Raw genomic sequence first — 23,225 nt, 5'->3', positions numbered from 1 at the left:
AACACTCTCACACAGGCCCAGAGAGCAGATGTTGCTGCATTGCAGATGTGTTATACCCCCTGCCCAGCCGAATGACTCTCAAAACGAAAATTTTGCAGAAAATCAATGTGATCGCTTGAATCACTGGAATTATCATCTCGATATCTCTTGTCCTTCTTTCATTTCAGACGTCTTGAAAACAAGTTTTAACAAAGTCCTGGAGAAGTGCCCAATGCTGGAGGACCTCCTGCTTTACCCCTGGCTCAGATAAACTCCTCTCTGACACAAACACACACGCATACTGAATTCACATCTTGCCATACAAATGTGATACAGTAACCAACTTTCTTTCTTTCAGAAAGAAAGAAAATTGGGAGATTCAAAAATTTCCTCACAGTAATGTTTGCATCAGTCTATCAGACGAATCCCCTCCAAGTCCAATATTTACATCAGTTACAGTGATAATGCTTGGTGTCTACTTTCAGCCACCGCAGTAGAATGCCAGGAATGAATCTCATTGAAATTGTAGTTGCATTTGCTATTTCATTTAATTGTCATGGATGATACACAGATAACCCAACAGCAAACAGAGGAAAACAATGGGCTTAAATACACAGAGGGATAAATGAGGGAATAAGACACAGGATGAGAGCACAGCTGCGAGAAATCACAAACAACAAGACCATGGGGAAGGAAAACTGAAAACACTAACATAGTCTAAGGAGCTTAGAAAGAAAACGTCTGGACTTCTTTAAGTTGCTTGAAGATGTTCAAGCAAAGTTTAAGTTCTTTTCATCCGAGAAGGTGAAACATCTTCAAGCAACTTCAAGTCCAGACGCTTTCTTTCCAAACTCCTTAGACTACGATGACCTAGATGACTGAGAACCTTCACAGACATGAAAACACTAACACAGCACACATGACTATCAAAGTAAAACAGCAAACAAGAGACTTTTACAAAGACACAGAGTTGACACAGAGAAATGACTGACTGGGGAGAAATTGGGGAACATGGAAACAAGAGTGACTAGACATGACACGTGGGACACAGGGGCAAGGCAAAGTAACAGAAACCTAAAGCCTAAGAATATAACACAAGAAGAAAACAATAAAGAGAACCAAAAACATACATAAGAATAATCAATGAATATAAATGAACAAACACAAAACACTGGGTCACAGACTCACTACCATGACAGTTAAATGTACATAATAAATACTTTAAATCAGATGACAATGTAGCTGACACTGTGTTTATTATAATGTGTGTGGTCAACCACAAATCTTCATACTGTCATCCATAGATGAGGTCTTTATACAAATGATGAAAGATAATGAAAGAAACTGTTTAATTGATATGAAATGATTGAATTATAAGAAATATTATGGCTTTGTCTGCCAGTGTTTTTCTGTAAACTACTTTGAACTACTGGCAGTCAGTGAAGTCACTGAAAGGCAAGATTCTATGTTGTGTTGCCGTAGTTTCCAGAGTTTACTTATAAAGCTCACTTACAGAATTCAGTTAGAAAAGTCAAGCATTTGAAGGGTGCACATTTGAAGGAATATTAACTCAATCTTAGCTCATTACGGTTTACATTTTCGATTTTAAAGGGTCTCCGAAATTACAATGAAAAAGGAAACAAGAAAAATTGCCACTCCAGCCGATAAGAAAGATTCGGGAGATCAAGGTAAGTAAAATAATAAAATCAAATCCTGGTAAAATCCAAATCCTAGAAATGTTGACACTGTGTGAATCATTTTTGGAGCAATTGAATCATATGTTTAATTGAAAATAGCTTTAATACAAGATGTCTAATCAAAGAAAGGTTACCGGTCTTTTGGTAAAATAATGTAATAAGTTTATTCTTGGACTCAACAGTAAAAACAGACCAACAAGTGCCATCAAGATCTAAGACTTAGTAAACCTAGTATCAACTCGCACTGATCAGTTATTTTTTTCATCCCAAGATTAAACTTGTGATCATTTAAGCAAAAGCAATTTCAAATTCTTTGCCATCAAACTGCTTCCAGTCTTGATGTCGGGGACTCTTTTTCACCACTGTGTTGTTGTCGTTTATAGATTGTAAGAGCAGGACTGCTAAAAGAAAGGCCAGTCCTGAAAAGAAGACCCCAATGAAAAGGAGGAGGGTCGCTGAGCAGGCTGGTCCTTCCACCAGCTCAGATGTGGTCAAAGGAGTGAAGCGCAAGGTTGTGCAAGATGAAGAGGACACAACAAAGAGAGCAAAGAGGGCTAAACTTCTTGACCATATGAGCGGTGACAAGGAGCAAGCATCCTCCTCGTTGGACTCTGGTAAAGGTAGGCTAATTAGTTGAATAAGGGGGTAGATTAAGTGTGGTTGCTAGGTTTAAGATATTGGTGTTTAGTGTTTGTGTCTATCATCCAGTGAGCTGATATGCTTTTGGTGTTTTCCACATCTCCAGACTTGAACAACAAACAGGTGTGCGCAAAAAATGGCAAAAGAAAGGCCACGGGAGACGACAGAGAGTCACCCAAGAAAAAAAAAAGGAATGTGGACCAGGACAAAAAATCAGTGGCAGACCAAAAACGTAAGTAGCAAGCAGCTTGGGTTTTATATTCAGGGGAAGGGCAAAAGGAACATTTAGGCTACAGAGGAGAGTAATTTGTGTCACAGCTGTAATAAAACAAGATTTGCTGTTTTGTCTGTTCAGGTGAATTCCAAGCCAGATATGTGGAGGAGCACCAGCTCGGAGAAGGAGGCTGCGGAGCAGTGTTTTCTGGCTACCGGATAGAAGATCGTTTTCCAGTAAGTGTTCAGATGATGGTAGTAAGACAGGCAGTAACGCAGATAATGGATAATATCGTAAACTGAGACGTCTGCTGTGTTTCCACCTTTCATTATGTCATACTGAGGAAATGCTCACCAATGCTCTGTGTCTTCTAGGTTGCCATCAAACACATTCCCAAAAATAAAGTCTACTGCAAAGTGGCGGTAAGCGTCCAACACTTGAATTAGTTTTACATTACTGGATTGAATGCGGCGTTCCTCATCATCCACTTTGTTGTAATATTTCAGGATGAAAGCGGGAAGATGCTCTCGGTGGAAGTGGCCATTATGGTTAAACTTGCAGGTGAAGCAGAAGGGTCAGTGGGAATATCAGCACCTGTGTCCTTGCTGGAGTGGTTCGACCTTGGCAAAGAGCTGATCCTGGTGCTGGAGAGACCTGTCCCCGCTGTGGACCTGCAAAAATACAAAGCAGAATATGGAAGAACCTTACCAGAGGACAAGGCCAAGGTAGGTTGACTGGGAGAGCCTTAGACTGTACAGCATTCAATCAAGGCAGAAAAGCATTAACTCATTATTGTGTTTTTCATCTTTTCCAGGTCATTCTGAAGCAACTAGTTGATGCTGTAAAGGAACTTGAGGATAAACACATCTTTCATCGGGACATCAAGGGAGAAAACATTCTGATTGAGACCGGCTCCGATGTGCCTCGAGTTCGCATCATTGACTTTGGACTGAGCTGCTTTGTTAAACAGCGATCTCTGTATCGCGTCTTCTATGGTAACATATTCTGCTCCTGCTTTTCACAGATGTAGCAATTTGTGTCTTTTGTTTTAGAAGAAATTGTAATTGTGTCTGTTTGTTAGGCACTCCTCTTCACACCCCTCCCGAGTGGTACAGGAGGAGCTGCTACAGGTGTGGACCCACCACGGTGTGGCAAATGGGAGTGGTGTTGTATGAAGCGCTTCATGCACGGCACTTTAGTACCGAGAGGTTCCTCGCAAAGAAACTGAGCATCAAAAAGCGTCTGTCCACAGGTAAGAAAACTTCACACTTCCAGATCCACTGATGTCTTGGATCACTAGAACTATCATCTTCATCTTTTTGATCTTTTCTTTCTTTCAAGAATGCCAGAATTTCTTGGAGGCATGTTTAACTATAGCCCCGGAGAAGCGCCCAACACTGGAGGAGCTCCAGCTTCACCCCTGGCTAAGATAGCACACACAAACACACAATTCACACCTTATCATATAAGTGTGATACATTGTGGTAACCTCCTTTCTTTTTTCTGTTGGACAGGAATGGGTCAATCTTAAAAAATAAATAAATAAAAAATTAGCTTTTTCGGACTTCCTGTAACCCCCCCCCAGCCATCCCAGGAAAGGGGATCTCTCTTTGAATGGGCTTTCCCGAGGTTTCTTCCCATCGATCTGGCCCCCTGGGGAGTTTTTCCTCGTCTTCATAGAGAGCTTGGGCTGGGTCAGGAGCTCCATCAAAACTGTCTTTATTTGATGACATTAAAGTCATCAAATAAAGATGTGTTTTACTTAAAGTAAAATTGGATCAAAATAAAACTTGTTTAATTCATCTTTGCTGAGGATTCTCCTTCATTACTATTTTGTTTTGTTTTGTTTTTTTTACCCATGGTGCATTTTGACAAATAAGAAAACTGAATCAGGTTAAAGTGTGCACAAAGACAGTCACACTGCAAATGATCTGAAGACTTGCATCTGTTGCTCTAACCCCCAACTAGTTTAGACAGATTTCCAGGTTCTACCAGAGGTTTTTTCCTTCAAGAAGGGAGTTTTTCCTTCCCACTGTTGCTGAGTGTTTGCTCATAGTGGGTTGTAAAAGCATAAAAGTTAATAAGAGGCATTCATAGCAGAGTTATCACAGAGGGAACTATATAGCTTAAATGTACAATTTCTACAGGACGAATTATAACTTCATTATGTATAAAAGCTTCTGTGGATAATTACTCCTATTTGTAACTTTACACAAGAGAAAGTTTGGTGTCACACTATTTATAACAGGTTGGGTTTTGTCCTCTGAGTTGAGCCTTTGGTTGCAGTTTATTGAAGAATTTCCTCTAAAGTAGCTGTTGATAAAGATTTAAAGTCCTGTTTATATACAGAAATATGCTTTAGTTCATGTTTTTTACATGTCTGCCTCAGTGGATCAGTAGAAGATCTGGCACAGGAAACTAGATGATGAAAAAAGGGTACGAATACACATATATATCTATAGATACAGATATATAAACACACACACACACACACAGGTTGCAACGTAGTATTTTCATTTTTTCTTAGCATTTCTTTAACGCCTTGGTGCAAAAGAATACCTTCATCTGTGTGTTGGAAAAAAGAACTACAAATTTGGAAAGGAATTTATTCATGTTCTTACTCATAGATGGAGTACATGGTTTAAAAAACACTGAGGAAACAGATATGAGGCGGCTGTATTAACATAAAAACATTAATACAGTTAAAAATGAATAAAAAGTTGCACGCTTAAACTTATTTCTCTACAGTTTGTACAATTAATCCATGTAACAATAGGTTCTCCCTTAATATAGTAGTTATTAAAATATCTTTACATAAAAATACATTTTTAAGTACTCTCCAGTGGAAGTCTGTTGTGGCTTATGTTTCTAAATGACACAACCATAAAGCAGCCCACAGAATATACAAATATGTCTTTGATAAGTGAATGTTGGCTCCCACAATGGCCTGTTAAGTTATTGCAAAAATAATTTACTGCATAATATGTCAGATTAGAACATGTTATGAGCACAAAACTGAAGGGGAAACAATAAAAACAAAAATGAAAAAACAAATACTAAATTAAGTTAAAGGATATTTCTTACTATACTATATAATTGTATAATGTTGCGTTTGATTGCAAAAGAAAACCCACCAAGAAAAAAAGAAAGAAAGAAAAAGAGAGAATAGTTTAATATATTCAAAACACATTCTTTTCTTTTATTTAAGCTGTAGCGAGATTCAGATGGACAAAAGAGAAAGAAAATTATTACAGATTTGTTTTATTAATCATGAATAAACTTTATTATACACAACTCTAAATTTCAGTTGGTCTTAGTCAGATGTGTTTTTAATTAAATCCTGCAACACTGTGCTCGCTGCCATCACTTTATATCTTAGTGTGCAATTCAAATATATACTTATTACAATATTTTCCCCCTTAACTCTCAACTCGCGTTTTTAAAATGTCTGTGATCATATTTGTCCGTTGACTTCTGTCTGGGCCTCGAACGATTCATCAGACAGGTTGGCAGCCTCCAACTGATGCTCCAGACTTTCATCATCGCCTCTATTCTGATCAACTCTTATCTTAAACTTAGTGATGAACTCATTACTGGCCAGCGCGTCCTCCTTTTTAGGGCATGTGGGCTTTGATAACAGCCGGCTTTCCAGTCGCTCTGCAAAGAAAATTCACAAAACATTTCTTATTTGGTAAGCTTGTTAACAAATTTTAGTTCAGTTTTGCTGAAAGTTATAGCATGCATCAAGTAAGAAGCAATTGGTTTTTAAAAAGCATATACATTCCCCAAAACATTTTTATTATGTGCATTTTGGAGAATAAAAGATTGTACACAATTTCCCTTTTTAAAGTAAAAAGATTATTAAGTCTAATTCTTACTTATTCAGTAGATTAAAGTATTGAAACATCATTATTCATAAAATATGCACATTACAAAATTAAAGTTATTCAAAAACTACTCAAGTACTTACTCCAATACTCACATTATTCAAGTAAATTTAATTTTTGCCAATGTAATGTCACATAAAATCTTAATCTGAATAAGGGATTTGAACCCCACTGTCACGGCCATGGGATCAGCAGGCCGCTGACTAGTAGTGTTCTCTCTCTCTCTCTCGCCAGGGCGGAACTCATGGTGGGTTCACGCCCTCGGCCCACGCCCCTCTGAGGAGGAAACACCTGGGCCTCATCAGTGCAGCCAGCATTTAAGCCAGGGAGTGGCTTCTACTCATCACTGGATCGTTGCGTGTGACTCGCGTCAGTGCAGCCCGGCTCTGAGCAAGTTCTCTTTTGCTTCCCTGTGCAAAACCTCTAACGTGTGTTTCCTTCTGTACATAGATCCCCTGGACCCGACTCTGCATCCCCCGAGCGGTGTTTGGAGAGAGAGTCAGAAGAGGAGCAAGTGTCTTTTCCCTACCTGGATTTCCCCAGAGCCTTTTCCCTGTCACCGCTTTGTATATAGCACTATCCCCTGCACTGTTTGTATATACACCTGGTGGAACTGTAATAAATACAGACTGTGCCTCTGAGTCCTGCGTGTGAGTCCTCAAGCGAACCGTGACACCCACACAGATGAGAGCTTAGCAGTGAAGCTCTCTCTTAAAATTTGAGTTATAAAGTCAGAAGTTATCACTGACAGAGATCCATGTTCTTTTAACATAAGAAAGAATATTTGCTGAAATTGACATTAATCCAAGCCCTTAAAACGCCATTTTGGATTAAGCATTTCCTTTTAGAAAAGTCTTCAATGAGCAGGAAGCTCCAGTACTGAAAAAAGAAGCCAACATCAACTGCTAAACGTGCTAAAAGTAAGTAAGTCCCCGTAGACTCCTATGATCAAAACACATACAGTATAAAAGTTATAGGTTACAGATCTGAAAAGTAAAACAAATGTCAAAGTGCAAAAAGACTTATGGTCCCATAGAAGTCTATTCCATTTGCCTGGAATTAGGTGAACACCTTTGTGACAAATTTAATGGCTCAGTCATTTGTTTCATGTCATATTTAATAAAAGACTGACATGGTGGCATGTGGAATTGTCCATTTTGCACATATTTGGTCATTCTAAGCGTCAGAAGGGGAAAGATCATTCTGGGAATGCCTACTGGCGAAGGATGTGTGACTGACAAGTCCAGTGTGTGAAGTTTAACTACAGTCTAAGGAGCTTGGAAAGAAAAGCATCTGGACTTCTTTAAGTTTCTTGAAGATGTTTCACTTCTCATCTGAGAAGCTTCTTCAGTTCAGAATTTCTTCAGAGAACTGAAGAAGCTTCTTGAATGAGAGGTGAAATGCTCTTCAAGAAACTTAAAGAAGTCCAGATGCTTTTCTTTCCAAGCTCCTTAGACTACGATGACCTGAACGACTGAGAACCTTAACAGACAGTTCTTCCCTTCATTCATCATGCCTGATTTCAAAACACCAAGATGGCAGTCGTGAAAACACTCATCTTGAGTCTTCATGGGACTATGGTGAGATCAGTTATGCCTCTTATGATGCTGTCCCAGACTTCAAAGCAGTATAAAACATGTTTGCAGCCTGTAACAACTGTGCATGCGGTTATTTTTCGTTTTAAGATTTCCGTGTTTAAATCATAATAAGATTTATTTTTAATTTTAATTAACTTGAGGTGAGTCAGATTCTTTCATTCAAGTCACTGAATGAATCTCTTGACATGTTTGGGGGTAGGTGCCTTTTGTAGCATTTTAATGCAATTATCTGACAGATTATATGGTCTACACCATAGGTGTCAAACTCTGGCCAAATTTGGCCCGCAACCTAATTACATTTGGCCCGCGAAGCCATACCAAATTACTATTAGAGCTGGCCTACTGGTATTATACAGCTAATATATATTGTTTAGTATTAAGCTTTGCTTGTTCCATATTCAGTTTTTCAGCAAAATGTGTTTGAGTCCATAAGAAAAGATTCATTCTTATATCTGGAGGAATAAATATATTTCAATAAATATTAAAGTTAGCCCGCGACTTTGATCCAGTTTTGAATTTTGGCCCACTGTGTATTTGAGTTTGACACCCCTGGTCTACACTGTTATTAACTATACTAACACTCTGTTCCAGAAGTCTGTGCTGCAAAGAGGCAAAGTGAATACCGCACCTGCAGGAGTAATGGGGGTCATCAGTCGGTTCAGCTGGATGTTCCAGTGCCGTACCTGTTGACTGGCATTCCTCAGCCTCTCCTGAACCTCCTGGAAACAAAAATCATGCAGGCATCTTCATCAGTGTTGTTTTAGAAGAGCACTAAATAAGATGCTGCTCACAAAGCCAGTCAAAACAAACTTGTTCACCTCCAGACGCTGGTGACTTCTTTGGCGAGATGCCTGCAGATCCTGGAGCTCCTGAGAGGCAGAGTTGAGGGCTGAGGGGGTGTCCTCATCGGGACTGCCATCTGACAGCTCCTGTATGGGGCTGAGGTTTTGCATTGTACGTTGCTGCTCCTGGAGGAGCTGGAAATGTTTCCTCTTTTCATCTTCAGCCTGCAGCAACCTGAAGGAGGGGAAAAAGGGAAGAAGCAACTGAAAATGTTAATACTTCTCATGGATATCTCAGATCTCCATCACAAATAAAATAATAAAGGGCCATAATAAGAGTTAGAAATCCATTGTTACCGCTCAAGCTCCAGTCTGGCCCTCTCCTCCTCCAGCCGAGCCTGGATCTCCATATTAAGGGCAACTTCCAGCTGCTGCTGTGTCAGCTCCAGCTCCCTGATCCTCTTCTTCTGTTGTTCAGCCTCCTTTTCCTTCACCTGCATCTCAGCCTGCATGCTGTCTTTTATCTATGCACACACACACACACACACAGCTACATAAACAGATGCACCAACAGAGCGGTATAAACTGACCTATTCCTGAATTACCTTTTCCTGGACTGTCATAACCATTTTTCCAAATCATTAAAGACTAGGTGTGAATTTTATAATGACAGTCAACATTTTGCTGGAGTTCTCAAAGATCAAAGTCAAGGAGAAAAGACTCTGTACATAATTGGTGTCAAGTGGAAAACTTTTTTTTTTACCATCACAGCCTCTTTCAGCTGTCTTTCCAGTTCCAGCTGCACCTCCCTCTGCTTCCTCCGCTCTCTCTCCTCTGCCTCCCTTCGGCGAGTTTCCAGTTCCCGTGCATGCTGTGAAACAGATGAAAGAGACATTGTTTGCTTTGTGTTTTCACCTCTATCCAGCAGGTGACACTAGGCCATCAGCTTCGAGGTTCAACGTATTGTGCTTTCAGCGGTGCTCTTCTTGATAACTTGGTTGAAGTAAGTGGGTATTTGAGTTCATGTTGCTTTCCTTACAGCTGTAAGTAATCTGCTCATTCCGCTTTTGATCTTTGGCACCAACAAGTGATTTTTTCCCAGAGAAGTGCTGCTCACAGGAGATTTCCTCCATTTCAGACCATTTTCTATAAACCGGTTAGATGGTTGTACAGTTTCTGAAATACTCAGACAAGCCTGTCCGACACAAACAACAATGCATGTTCAAAGTCATTTAAATCCCCTTTGACCTTCAGCAGGTCATCTTATTAATGTATACATGCCTAAATGCACTGAGCTGCTGCTATGTGATAGGCTGATTAGGTATTTGACCTAATGAGCAGCTCAACAGGTGTATCTAACAAAAATTTGGCCAGTGAGTGTACAGTGGGGCAAAAAAGTATTTAGTTAGCCACCGATTGTGCAAGTTCCCCCACTTAACATAAGAGTTATGAGTTATAAGATGCAGGTCGATGTGTAAAAATAACTCAGTTGTTTGGTGGTGGCTATGGCAGGGCTTCCACAGAGGCCAGCAGGTGGATGAGGGAAGGGGAAGCAGGAGGAGAGCCCCGAGGCGGCCACCAGTCCGAGTGTCAGGTGAACTGAACTTCAGGTAAGAAGTTATGACCTGCAGTCTATCTGGGTCAGATATAAACCAAGTTTAGGTGGAGTTTATTTTCGTTGTGCTGACTTTTTACAGTCAGTTACAATACCTCATACTGTGTGAGCTAGCATGACAAGTTTATACAGATGTTCGGTTGCTATGATGTTACTGATAGTGAACTTTATTTTATTCATAAGGTTAGTTAGTAGAGTTGCCAACAGCTCCTTAAAAAATGGAATGGTCCCTCATTCAGAGAAAATATTACGCGTTTGGTATTGAGCTGAGAAGAGACGCAGTTTGTCCCGGACTTCAGCTAGGATGGAAAAAGACACAAAACTGGAGTTATTCTGTCTTTACGCTGCACAGCTGCCTCTTCTCCTCTCATTATCTCTCCTCTCTCTCCTGTTGCTACTTCAATCATGAAACTGATCAATGATCAGCTGATCGTCTCTCTTGTTTGTTTATCACCCACTTTGAGCCAGAAAGAGGAAACCAGCAGATGTCGCGCTAAACAGCAGCAGCACGTTTAAGCTTGATCAGCTGTTGTTAGAATTTATTTAGTTAGAATGTTTGCTGGAGCCACAGCTGTAAAGCTGTAAAGCTGCTGGTCATGATGTCGGTTTGGATATGTGGTGAGAGGGAAACATGAAGATGAAACCAGGAGATGTCCTTACTGAATCATCAGAGCTGAACAGGTGATGGAGAAACAGGTTTACCTTTTAGGTGACAGGAATGAGTTGAAGTTATGAACTGTTTCTGAGAGATAAATAACACCAGGATCCTTTTTTTATGTAGCTGACAGCTGGTAACTGTGCAGGGGCGGGTCTAGCAAAGTGTTGCCAGGGGGCCAGGTAGGGCATTAACAGGGAAAGGTGGGCACAAAGAAATACTTTTCTTTTTTATTCTCATTTAAAATATCTAGCTTTTATTAAATAATTATCTGAATCTTGTGAAGAAAGTTTTTATCTGACGTAAAATGTATGGAAATCATACATATACCAAAAAGACTGTACATCACTGTCACAACAGCATTTGTTTTCATTCAAAGGCTTTATGGCTTTAATACCTGGTGGGCCAATCTGTAGTGAAAATGCCCAATTTTTTGTCCCAGTCCAGCCCTGCAGGTTAATACTGGCAGTGTCACCATGCCAGCTGACTGCATTTCATCATCAGCCAGTGTTGTTCTCAATATTACCAAAGTAAGGCAGCATATAAAGTATTTACTTGCTTTCAGGTTTTATTCAAATGTTAGTCTTTTCAGTTGTTTCTCCACTTTTTTCCTGTTTCAAAATCAAACACCAGTTTGTGAGAAGATTATCTTCTTTTTTTTTTTTTTAACAGGCATTGGTTTTGCATTGGAATTGGCTAATTTGCCAATTGTATGTTAAAAATGTTCGTATTTTAATATTCAAAAATGTTTTTGCCCAAAACACATGTGCACTACATGTCAGTAAAAATACTATGCAAATATTGATGTCCTTGAATGCTGAATAAACACTGACTGATTGTATCTCTTGTACTTAATCAACACAGTATCTAAACACTTTGCACCGTAGTGGTTAAAATCTCATTCTAATAAGGTTACGGTTATTAGGTTTACAGGGTTATTGAATTATGGTGAACGGTTGGTAGAATTGTTTTTAACATTATCTGCCAATTACATCTGCCACCCTTCTCCAAATCTGTGCCCCTACCTGGCCCCCCCAACAAAAATTTTCTAGACACGCCACTGCATCCTGGTGCATATATATTGTGCATGCGTGTTCCTTTAGGAAACAGGAAGATTGGTAGGAGAAAGAAACGTATTAATCTTGTTTGTTAGGATCATAGCCATAAATGGAGGACTCTTATAAAGTCCATGGATTTTCATTCACACATATTACATGAGATATCTACTCTTTACACACTAAGGATCCACACTACCAGGGCTACGGCACACAGCTGTTTTATAAATCATCAAAACCAATACTATCCTAAGATTTATTATATACAAAAATGATCTGTTCCAAAATGTTTTCATGTAATCCTGAAAACAGAAAAACAATCTTCTGCACTATTAACCATCCACAAATGGAAACAACAGACAATACAGGTGATTTTAGCTAAAAAGCCAAGAAAAAATTGTGTGGTGTTTTTTTTTTTCAAACGATGTAATTTACAGCCACAGAGGACAGAAAGCTGCAGTATGTAGAGAAAGAGAAGAGTTAAACCTATTGTTACACACCGGCCCGAAGCCGGGGTGCAACACAACAAAAAGATAAACCCGATACATAATAACGACAAAAAAAATCACACCACGGCAGAATGACGAGAGTTGGTTAATTTATTTACTGAACAGGTAGCGAGCTTCAGGGTGGGCGATGCCAAAACAACAAACAAAACACACTAGAAAGAAAAACAGAGCTAACTTACCTCCCACGATCCCAAAACAAAATACAATTCTCTAACCTGTCTCCCTACCCGAAACAGGAGAAAAGAGGGGAATAAAAGAAAACGGCTTCCCACCCCTACAGCTACCAAGCCCAGGTACAACCCCTTTTTCAGCATTAATATTGCAGCCCCGTGCAGTCACACACCACGACGGTCCCCAGACACACAGCTCCCGGGAAACCAGGAAGTCTGCTCGCCGACCCAGTCCAACCCCTTTTGTAGCTGGCCTCTTTCCTTCCTCCACCAATGGGTGGCCTCCACCTGGAAACAAGCAACACTGAATACAAATACAAACAATAACAACACCGTACCGCAAATAATGACCCTGGGTCATAACACTATAATCAACATGAGTCCTTGTAGATGGCAGCCTCCGGTTTTTAAAGACTTCTATTGGTCTCTAGTGGACAACAGAGGTAACTGCAGGATTGGAGCCAGAATAGTGTAACTGCAGTTCAAAACGACATATTTTTTTTGATTTCCCATAGAAAGTGTGTGTCCAGCCACGTGTCAGTCCAAGTGGCAGGATTTAGTAATTCTGGTAATAGTTAAATGTAAGTCATTCACAAACATTAAGTCGCAAGATTTCAGTCTGCCTAACCTTGGAAGATTACACGAAGACAATGTCCAGATATGCAGACGCACGCATATATCTAGCGTATAAGAAATTTCTTTGCACAAACTGTTGAGTCAAATGACATTTGTTTTTCACAGCTTCAGGGGGTGCACCGTTCCTAGAAATACTGCAATACCAGGTCGATGCGTGGAGTGGACGGAGCAAGCCCCTATTCCATCTCCCTGCTCCAAAAATCAATTTAATATATGGTCCCCGGGTAGGGGACGTATCAGATATTAAACTGATAAGAACAGATTTTTTTTTTTTTTCCTTTTTTTATTTTCTTTTCAAAGTATCTCCACACTTTACATTCATATTCCAAATAGCTCAAACATCTTATCATTTTTTTTTTCACAACATTTACATTTCTTCATTTCTTTCCATCCCAAAGAGCATTCTCCCGAGCTAAATCCGATTTCCAACACACGAAGCAAAGAACATTTTGATAAACAATAACAACCAACACATACCTACTATCTCGCTCCCTGTCACTTACCACCTTCTTTTGGGTGGGTTTAAGAAAAAAGCTTTCCACCTATCCTTAATTGTGTCACTTCCCCACTTTTCTAGTTCGTGCCAATATATACCTTCAAATTCTTTCTCTATTGCCTTAACTGTTCCAATTTCTCCCCATTTATACACCCCCGTTATGAAACCCTGTCTTGCTTTCCATAATTTAAGCTTTACAATTGATAACAGCATACAAAGTACTTTATATTGCTCTTTTCCCACTCCCTTAACCCCAAACGAGGTGATTTCATCATATGTCACGTTTTCCAAGCACTTATAACTCCCTTTTACCCCGTCCCACACCTTTTTTGCATATTCACATCCCCATAATACATGTTCAATCGTTTCATCTTCCTTACAATTTTCCCTTGGACAAACTTTTTGTTTCCCCAAATCGTGGGCATACATTGTGACTCTTACTGGTAGTCTTCTATGCAGGTGCAACCAATTAAAATCCTTTAATCCGTTCTTAAAACTCTTATCCTGAGCCCGTTCCCACACTTCTGAGCTCAGCAAGCAAGCACTATGATGTGACCTTTTGTACTGGAGAGTATGCGGAAGAAGTGAGAAAGAAGAGTATCGTGGAAGAAGATGAGGAACTGCGGAAATATACGGTGACCCCTTTGTATCGGAACGATTATAGAATTTTAACGATACATATGTATAATCCTTGGGTCACGGAAGAGACTATCAAGTACTTCCTGGGGAGATACGTTACTGTCCTCCCAGGAGTACGGAAAATAAAGGACGGCCTCGGCCTATGGACTGGAAAGAGACAATTTCGCATCAAATTGAATGCGGATATGGACAGCGAGGATGGATATTGCCATCCGCCCGCAGTATTTTCCATTGGAGCGGATAGAGGCTTCCTAGTTTACGCAGGGCAGCCTCAAGCATGTAGGAAATGCGGAAGTACTGGACATAACGCGGACAAATGTGACCAGGTGAGGTGTAGGAGTTGTGGCAAGCTTGGTCATATAACAAAGGACTGTAAGGAGCCCAGAAGATGCCACCTATGTGACTCAGACGCACATATGGCGAGAGACTGCACTAAGCCCCGGCCATATTCGGCCGTGGTGAAGACTGGACTCGTTGAGGAAGATCGCAGCGAAGTGGAAATAGACTCTGACGCCGGAGAAAGGCCACAGGAGCCGCCACAAGCTGCTGGAAATCAGGCTAACGAGGATAAAGCGGGGAGCGCGGAGGAGGGGACGGAGCGGCGAGAGGAGAAGGGGGAGAGGAGTCCCGAGCAAGACGGTGAGAAAGAGAAGCAGGGGGAGGATCCCCAATTGTGGGAAGTGGTCGCAAAGCCACGGAGAAAATCTGCAAAGAGGAGGAGAAAGGTGAGCCCGGCCACCTCCTCGGAAGAGGTTAAGACAAGAGACCAGGAAGTCAGGGAGGAGGTTTTGGAGGAAGGTGGGAACGTGGAGGGGTATGTATGGAGAGGAACACAGACTGAGTGTATGCATACCCCGTTAAGTGACGTGACAAGTGACGGGGACATGGAAGAGGAAGGTGAGAGTGAAGAAAAGTCAGAGGACTCCTTTATAAAAAACTTATTGTTACATGTTAACATGGATAGATAAAGACTATGGGAGAAGAGCAAAAATTTATCAAGTGACTTATCGCAACCCTTTTTCTTTGTTTTTTCCTTCTTTTTTTCTTTTTTTTCTCATTCTTTTTTTGTTTAATCCTGCTCTTAGTGCTCTACTTGCCCTTCTGTTTATGGTATGGGGAAAATACGAATAATTACTTTGAATGTTAGGGGGCTAAAAAACGCCCGAAAGAGGAAAATGGTTTACGAATTTTTACTATGTTATAATTTTGATATTTGTTTGGTACAAGAAGCCCATCTAAAGGATGAGGGGGATGTTGTTGTGTTTACTGAGGAATGGAGGGGAGGGGAAGCCTCTTGGAGCATCGGGGGGGTACATGGGACTGGAGTCGGGGTGTTATGTGGGAATAAAGGTATCCGGATAATGGAGAGCTATACGGTAATACAAGGAAGGGTAATGGTGGTGGATGTTGAAAAAAATGGGACCCAATGCCGGATAATAAATGTGTACGCACAGGTGGAGCACGGGCTACGTAGGGACCTCTTCCAAAAATTGGACACCTGTTTCTTGACTAAAAAGGACATTATTGTGGGAGGGGACTTTAACTGCTCTCTGGAAAAGGAAAAGTGCTCCCTCCCCTTTAAGACCTTTATTAAAAAATATGAATTAATAGATGTAATGGGGAAACTACAGGGAAAGCAGGTGGGGTACACATGGAAGAACTCAAGGGGGGCGAAAAGTAGGCTAGATTATATTCTTGTAGGAAAAAAGTGTAAAATAATAAACGGAAAAACTATACCGGCTCTTTTTACAGACCACCAAGCTGTGGATGTGGAGCTTGAGATAGAAGGGCCTGACTTTGGAAAAGGGTACTGGAAGTTTAACAACGATGTGCTTGCTGAAAAATCCTATAGGGAAGGTTTTATAAAAATCTTCCCTTTATGGGTAGAGATGAAAAGCTTATACAGCAATGTTGTGTTTTGGTGGGAGGACATAAAGAAAAAAATAAAAAAGTTCACGGTCGATTATTGCTCAGAGAGAGCAAAGTTTAGAAAGAAGGAGTTTGACATAATACAAAAAGAGATAGAACATATTTATGTTACGCAAAATAAGGGAAAGAAAAAAATAAAGGAAGGGTATTTGGAAAATTTAAAAATAAGACAGGAAGAATTGCTCGAGAGGAAAGCAAGGGCTGTAATATATAAACTAAAGCAGGAAGAGTATGAGGAAAATGAGAAATGCTCCTCATATTTTTTCAGAAAGATGAAGATAAGAGATAAGAGGGGGGTTATAAGGAAATTGGAGAAGGATGGAAATGTGATTAGGGGGAAGGAAAACATGTTAAAAATGGTGAAAGAATATTATGGAGAATTGTTCAAGAAGGAGAACTTGGATGAGGGAAAGGGGGAGTTTTTTATAAGATCCCTAAAGAGAAGGTTACTGGAAGATGAAAGAGGCAAGTTGGGGGGGGGGGGGGGAATTGACAGTAGAAGAGGCACACAATGTGATAAAGGCAATGAAGGCCAATAAGGTGCCTGGTATAGATGGCCTAACAAAAGAATTTTATGTGGCTTTCTGGGATATGGTGGGGATACACCTTTTAGGGGTTTTTAAGGAAATCGTGGAGGGAGAAGAGATGTCAGATAGTATGAAAACGGGAGTGGTGTCCATACTGTTTAAGAAAGGAAATCCAAACCATCTAGATAATTATAGACCATTAACTATGTTGTGCGTGGACTATAAAATCTTGAGTAAGATTTTGGCAAACAGGCTAGCAGGAGTCATGTCACACATAGTAGAGATGGATCAAACTTGCGGGGTACAGGGGAGGCAGATCACATGGAACTTACATCTACATAGGGATGTACTCACATATGTAAAGGAGAGAAACATAGCGGCAATATGCGTTAGTTTGGACCAGCAAAAAGCGTTTGATAGAGTAGACCACGCTTTTTTGTGGAAGGTAATGGACGGATTGGGCCTAGGAGGGGTTTTTACAAAATGGGTAAAAGTCCTATATAAGGGCATAAATTCAAAAATAAAAATTAATGGTTACCTTACGGACAAAGTACAACAAACAAGAGGATTGAGGCAAGGGTGTCCACTATCGGTGGTGCTCTTCGTGCTTTACGCTGAACCCCTGGCTTGTGCAATAAGGGAGAGTCTAGTCGTAAAGGGGATAACGTTGCCACGGGGCGAGAGCTTAAAAATATCTCAATACGCGGACGATACGATATTATACCTGGCAGACGACGAAAGTTTAAGGGGAGTGATAGAAATCTTAAATGATTACGAAAAAGCAACAGGATCGAAAATAAACAAAGAGAAGACGATGTATAAATATCTTGGGAAGTGGGAAGGGAGAAAGGATAACATTTGTGATTTTATGTTGTGTGAAGGTGCTATGGACATATTAGGAATTTCTTTTGGGAACAAGGAGGGGGACGCCTTATGCAATTGGAAAAAGAAGATGACTGCAGTAGATAGAAATTTGGGATTATGGAAAACAAGAAAACTCTCAATCTCAGGGAAAGCGTTGGTCATAAAGGCTGAGGTGTTGCCAAAGTTGCTACACTTGGCCTATGTTTTTCCGATGCCGCAAAAGTATAGAGCTCAATTAATGAGGGGGATATTTAAATTCATATGGGGGGGTTATGAATACGTAAAAAGGGTGCAAATGTACCAAGAAATAGCAGATGGTGGGAAGGGGGTGACAAACGTCCCATTGAAGTTGGATGCAATATTCTATGCAAGTGTTTGTACACTATTGAAAAAGACATATATGCACAAATGTCAAATCCTGTTATGGTTCTGGTTGTCGATACCATATCGGTTCTTAATAGGGTGGGACAACAAAGGCCCTAAAGCGGAGACTAGGCCGGAGTATTTCCAGCGAATGGTAAAGTGGGGGAGGAGACATACGGAATGTAATGAGGTGGATACAATTGTAAATCACAAGCTACTATACAAAAAATTGGTACAGAAATCTAATGTCAACTTAGTAATGGTGAGCTCAGAAGTGTGGGAACGGGCTCAGGATAAGAGTTTTAAGAACGGATTAAAGGATTTTAATTGGTTGCACCTGCATAGAAGACTACCAGTAAGAGTCACAATGTATGCCCACGATTTGGGGAAACAAAAAGTTTGTCCAAGGGAAAATTGTAAGGAAGATGAAACGATTGAACATGTATTATGGGGATGTGAATATGCAAAAAAGGTGTGGGACGGGGTAAAAGGGAGTTATAAGTGCTTGGAAAACGTGACATATGATGAAATCACCTCGTTTGGGGTTAAGGGAGTGGGAAAAGAGCAATATAAAGTACTTTGTATGCTGTTATCAATTGTAAAGCTTAAATTATGGAAAGCAAGACAGGGTTTCATAACGGGGGTGTATAAATGGGGAGAAATTGGAACAGTTAAGGCAATAGAGAAAGAATTTGAAGGTATATATTGGCACGAACTAGAAAAGTGGGGAAGTGACACAATTAAGGATAGGTGGAAAGCTTTTTTCTTAAACCCACCCAAAAGAAGGTGGTAAGTGACAGGGAGCGAGATAGTAGGTATGTGTTGGTTGTTATTGTTAATCAAAATGTTCTTTGCTTCGTGTGTTGGAAATCGGATTTAGCTCGGGAGAATGCTCTTTGGGATGGAAAGAAATGAAGAAATGTAAATGTTGTGAAAAAAAAAAAAAAAAAAATGATAAGATGTTTGAGCTATTTGGAATATGAATGTAAAGTGTGGAGATACTTTGAAAAGAAAATAAAAAAAAAGGAAAAAAAAATAAATCTGTTCTTATCAGTTTAATATCTGATACGTCCCCTACCCGGGGACCATATATTAAATTGATTTTTGGAGCAGGGAGATGGAATAGGGGCTTGCTCCGTCCACTCCACGCATCGACCTGGTATTGCAGTATTTCTAGGAACGGTGCACCCCCTGAAGCTGTGAAAAACAAATGTCATTTGACTCAACAGTTTGTGCAAAGAAATTTCTTATTCGCTAGATATATGCGTGCGTCTGCATATCTGGACATTGTCTTCGTGTAATCTTCCAAGGTTAGTCAGACTGAAATGTTGCGACTTAATATTTGTGAATGAGTTACATTTAACTATTACCAGAATTACTAAATCCTGCCACTTGGACTGACACGTGGCTGGACACACACTTTCTATGGGAAATCAAAAAAATATGTCGTTTTGAACTGCAGTTACACTATTCTGGCTCGAATCCTGCAGTTACCTCTGTTGTCCACTAGAGACCAATAGAAGTCTTTAAAAACCGGAGGCTGCCATCTACAAGGACTCATGTTGATTATAGGTTTAACTCTTCTCTTTCTCTACATACTGCAGCTTTCTGTCCTCTGTGGCTGTAAATTACATCGTTTGAAAAAAAATAAACCACACAATTTTTTCTTGGCTTTTTAGCTAAAATCACCTGTATTGTCTGTTGTTTCCATTTGTGGATGGTTAATAGTGCAGAAGATTGTTTTTCTGTTTTCAGGATTACATGAAAACATTTTGGAACAGATCATTTTTGTATATAATAAATCTTAGGATAGTATTGGTTTTGATGATTTATAAAACAGCTGTGTGCCGTAGCCCTGGTAGTGTGGATCCTTAGTGTGTAAAGAGTAGATACCTCATGTAATATGTGTGAATGAAAATCCATGGACTTTATAAGAGTCCTCCATTTATGGCTATGATCCTAACAAACAAGATTAATACGTTTCTTTCTCCTACCAATCTTCCTGTTTCCTAAAGGAACACGCATGCACAATATATATGCATCAGGATGGCCGAGTGGTTAAGGCGTTGGACTTAAGCTCCAATGAGCGCATGCTCTCGTGGGTTCAAACCCCACTCCTGGTATAATTTGGAGCCTCATGACTGGTAAACTGGATGGAATCTATGAGAGCAACAGATGTGATTTTTAGGCATTTGATGTGAGCAATATCTTTCCCACAAAAAAGCTGTGATGCTGAACCCAAAGGGAAAATTGTTAAATGGTTAATGGAAAAACTCCAAGCTTTTGGATTAATTAGTAAAATTAATGGCTATAAAAAGAAGCTCACTGTTAATAAAATGAATACATTAAAATTGGGAGGGGTCACCTCTCTGAAAGGCAGTTACACTCTTTTCAACATAACATTGCAAAGAATTTGGGTATTTCATTATGTGTGTGTATGGAATTAAACAGAAAAAGACTAAATCAATTCTTACAAAGCAGCTTGAACTCAGCCGGGCTTGTTTTTGTTAGCTGGCTTGACAAATCCTAAAACTCAGTCAGAAGTGGTTCCTCAACGTTCTTTTTAAACAGTTTTCCTGCTTCCCACTCTGTGCACAATCAGAGGGGTTTTTCTGTATGTTTTGGGGTGCAATGTATAACTAATGTAGAGAAACTTAGCTTGCGTTAATGATACTAAATAAATCTAGTTACTTCATCCAGTCACATTACAAAGAAAGAAAAATAAAGATGCCACATAGTGATAAAAGAGACTATTTACCCTCAAATTATTTTCAATTTAAAATGCTTTAAAAGGGCTTATATGACCTTCAATACACAATTGTATTATTTTGATTTACATTAGAAACAACATCCCAAAATTTTCAGAAGACAGTTTTAAATATTTTTAGACCAACTTTAATCCAAATATGGAAAAAAAAAACCCTCAAAGTCACTGTTAAACAGCAAGCAGCTGTCAATTTATTTAACTTCGGATCCTTGCTCCTTTCATATCAATTATTAATAAGGGGGGGGGGGGAAATGCTGCTGCCAACACGGTAGCTTTGATCTGCAATTTAAAGAAGGCAAAGAAAAAGAAAACATATTCTGGAACCTGTTATTAAAATGTATTTAAACTCCTTGAGCATTTTCACAGTAATCCACTGTAGTCTGCAGTTAAAACACTGCAAACATTTATCCAGAGATCATGAGCAGTCCATGGCCAAAAAGTAGCACTTCTCCTGACAGTTTGCGTTTATTTCTGTGTGATGGGGAATGAATTCTGGTCCATCAACTCTCCAACTCTCTCCTGGAGTGTTTGAACCACCTCTGCAAGAATGAACACGTGCGTGTCGTCAAGATCCTTGAGGATGAATTTCTTTCCCAAGGCCATCGTTTCATCCAGGTACAGGAGAAATTGTTTCATGGCAGGATCACTGCAGGAAGAGAAAGTTAAAGTTTCGGCTACTTAAAAACAGATTTCTGTGAAGCTAACTACAAATATTTCTTGGCAAAGTTACAACCTTACCATTCAACAAGGACACCTTTGTGCACGTTGACCATATTGACAGGTGCAGAGAAATGGACAGTCGAAGCTGATTAAAGAGCTGAACACCTGCAGCACAGTAAACAAACCGACAGCTGAAGGCCTCAGGTAGAAGCAGCTTTACGGCAGCTAAACCATTATTAAGCCACCAAACAGTCAGATAAACGCGTCACATGTTTTCGGACATTTTAATAATACTTTTATTACCATTACAACAAAGAAAATACTTGTAAACGTTCCAGTACAGCGTATGCTAGCTCTTTGTTTTAGCACCGGTTAGCATTTTGCTGCTACCATTAGCTCAAAATAGCATGGCCACAGGCATGTTCTGCTACATACCACGATCTTAAATATCTAAAAGAGCAAACTTCATGTACATACCTGTCTACAGTTAAGCGAAGGATTAACATAAAGCAACAAACAGCCGTTTATCTACCCGAGATCTCCAGCTGTTCCTGTTAAGTTTTCAAGGCATTGATGGGTTATGTAAGGTGTGCGCCAAGGGACAATCTTCTGATGTCCAAATATCGCGTTAGCGTGTTTTAAAAGTTTTTGCTGCTTCTGTGCTGCTTTTCTGTGCTTGGTAAAAGGTATCATATCAATACCGTGGGTTTAAAAAACTACGCTGTGTATAGATGAGTGAGTATTATGAAAAAAATAATGCAACATTTGTACCCAAGTGCATAAAATCCATTACAAAAACTGCATCATGACATTGATGCAAAATGTAAGTTAAGATCCAGTATAAAATACAGTACTGTGCCATTTCCCTCCTTCTGTCACTAACAGGAAAACTATGACAACTTGATACATACATACATACATACATATATATATATATATATATATATATATATATATATATATATATATATATATATATATATATATATATATATATATATATTTACACAAACACTCAGAACCACTTATAAGGTACAACTGCTCTGCTGCTCCTTAAGGCAAATATCCAATCAGCCAGTCACGTGGAAGTATTTTAGTGCACTTAAGCGTGTAGACATGACAACCAAGATGACCTGCTGAGGTTTAAACTGAGCATCAGAATGGAGAAGAAAGGTGATTTAGGTGACTTTGAATGTGGGCTGATTGTCGAGTACTTCAGAAATTGCTGGTCACTTGAGCTACAACCATCTCTAGGATTTATAGAGACTGATCCAAAAAGAGAGAAAATATCCAGTGAGCAGGAGTTCTCTGGGTAAAAATGCCTCAGAGGAGAATGGTCAGACTGTTTTGAGCTGACAGGAAGACAACAGTAACTCAGATAATCACTTTTTTATATTCAATGTATGCAGAAGAGCATCTATGACTGAACAAAACTTTGAACCTTGAAGCAGATGGGCTACAGCAGCAGAAGAATAAGGTAAGAATAGGAAACTAAGGTTTCCGAGGCTGGTTTAATGGTGTAGGAAATGTTTTCCTGGCACAAT

General features: G+C 39.8%; 2 protein-coding genes and 3 non-coding genes across 6 annotated transcripts; 3 read left to right on the top strand and 2 right to left on the bottom strand.

The window, feature by feature from the left end:
- Positions 1-1,606: 1,606 nt before the first annotated feature.
- Positions 1,607-3,987, top strand: LOC146617181 (serine/threonine-protein kinase pim-1-like). The gene is made up of 9 exons (XM_085372735.1): positions 1,607-1,667; positions 2,060-2,296; positions 2,422-2,547; positions 2,671-2,765; positions 2,904-2,951; positions 3,036-3,254; positions 3,344-3,524; positions 3,611-3,781; positions 3,871-3,987. The coding sequence occupies exons 1-9, from the start codon at positions 1,607-1,609 to the stop codon at positions 3,960-3,962; spliced, it is 1,230 nt and encodes a 409-aa protein (XP_085228861.1). The 3' UTR covers positions 3,963-3,987.
- A 9,558-nt stretch (positions 3,988-13,545) lies between these two features.
- On the bottom strand, positions 13,546-13,739 carry LOC146617180 (U2 spliceosomal RNA). Its single transcript, XR_014906913.1, has one exon. It is a non-coding gene; the product is annotated as a U2 spliceosomal RNA (small nuclear RNA).
- Positions 13,740-19,252: 5,513 nt separating this feature from the next.
- LOC146617179 (U2 spliceosomal RNA) lies at positions 19,253-19,447 on the top strand. The gene has a single exon (XR_014906914.1). It is a non-coding gene; the product is annotated as a U2 spliceosomal RNA (small nuclear RNA).
- Positions 19,448-20,294: 847 nt separating this feature from the next.
- Positions 20,295-20,377, top strand: trnal-uaa (transfer RNA leucine (anticodon UAA)). Its single transcript has one exon. It is a non-coding gene; the product is annotated as a tRNA-Leu (tRNA).
- Positions 20,378-21,149: 772 nt separating this feature from the next.
- On the bottom strand, positions 21,150-22,259 carry gtf2h5 (general transcription factor IIH, polypeptide 5). Of its 2 annotated transcripts, none has more exons than XM_085373014.1 (3): positions 22,214-22,259; positions 21,760-21,846; positions 21,150-21,667 (listed from the first exon to the last, which is right to left on the bottom strand). In XM_085373014.1, exons 2-3 carry the CDS (start codon positions 21,792-21,794, stop codon positions 21,487-21,489), a joined length of 216 nt encoding a protein of 71 aa, XP_085229140.1. In that variant the 5' UTR covers positions 21,795-21,846; positions 22,214-22,259; the 3' UTR covers positions 21,150-21,486. The 2 variants fall into 2 exon arrangements, with proteins under 2 accessions (XP_085229140.1, XP_085229139.1); XM_085373013.1 differs by having other exon boundaries at positions 22,159-22,255.
- Positions 22,260-23,225: the final 966 nt, after the last annotated feature.

Source organism: Diplotaxodon limnothrissa, linkage group LG15, assembly GCF_057381915.1.
Source record: "Diplotaxodon limnothrissa isolate DT_005_m linkage group LG15, D_limnothrissa_male_GT1.1, whole genome shotgun sequence".
Classification (NCBI taxonomy): domain Eukaryota; kingdom Metazoa; phylum Chordata; class Actinopteri; order Cichliformes; family Cichlidae; genus Diplotaxodon; species Diplotaxodon limnothrissa.
This window is presented reverse-complemented; position numbering and strand designations above follow the sequence as displayed.

Excerpts from the sequence above, each read along its gene's own strand:
- LOC146617181 (XM_085372735.1), top strand. The coding sequence starts at position 1,607 with ATGAAAAAGGAAACAAGAAAAATTGCCACTCCAGCCGATAAGAAAGAT. Across the intron at positions 2,548-2,670 it reads ATCAGTGGCAGACCAAAAAC|GTGAATTCCAAGCCAGATAT; the intron begins GTAAGTAGCAAG and ends TTGTCTGTTCAG. Across the intron at positions 2,952-3,035 it reads AAGTCTACTGCAAAGTGGCG|GATGAAAGCGGGAAGATGCT; the intron begins GTAAGCGTCCAA and ends GTAATATTTCAG.
- gtf2h5 (XM_085373014.1), bottom strand. The coding sequence starts at position 21,794 with ATGGTCAACGTGCACAAAGGTGTCCTTGTTGAATG. Across the intron at positions 21,668-21,759 it reads AAAGGTGTCCTTGTTGAATG|TGATCCTGCCATGAAACAAT; the intron begins GTAAGGTTGTAA and ends CTCTTCCTGCAG.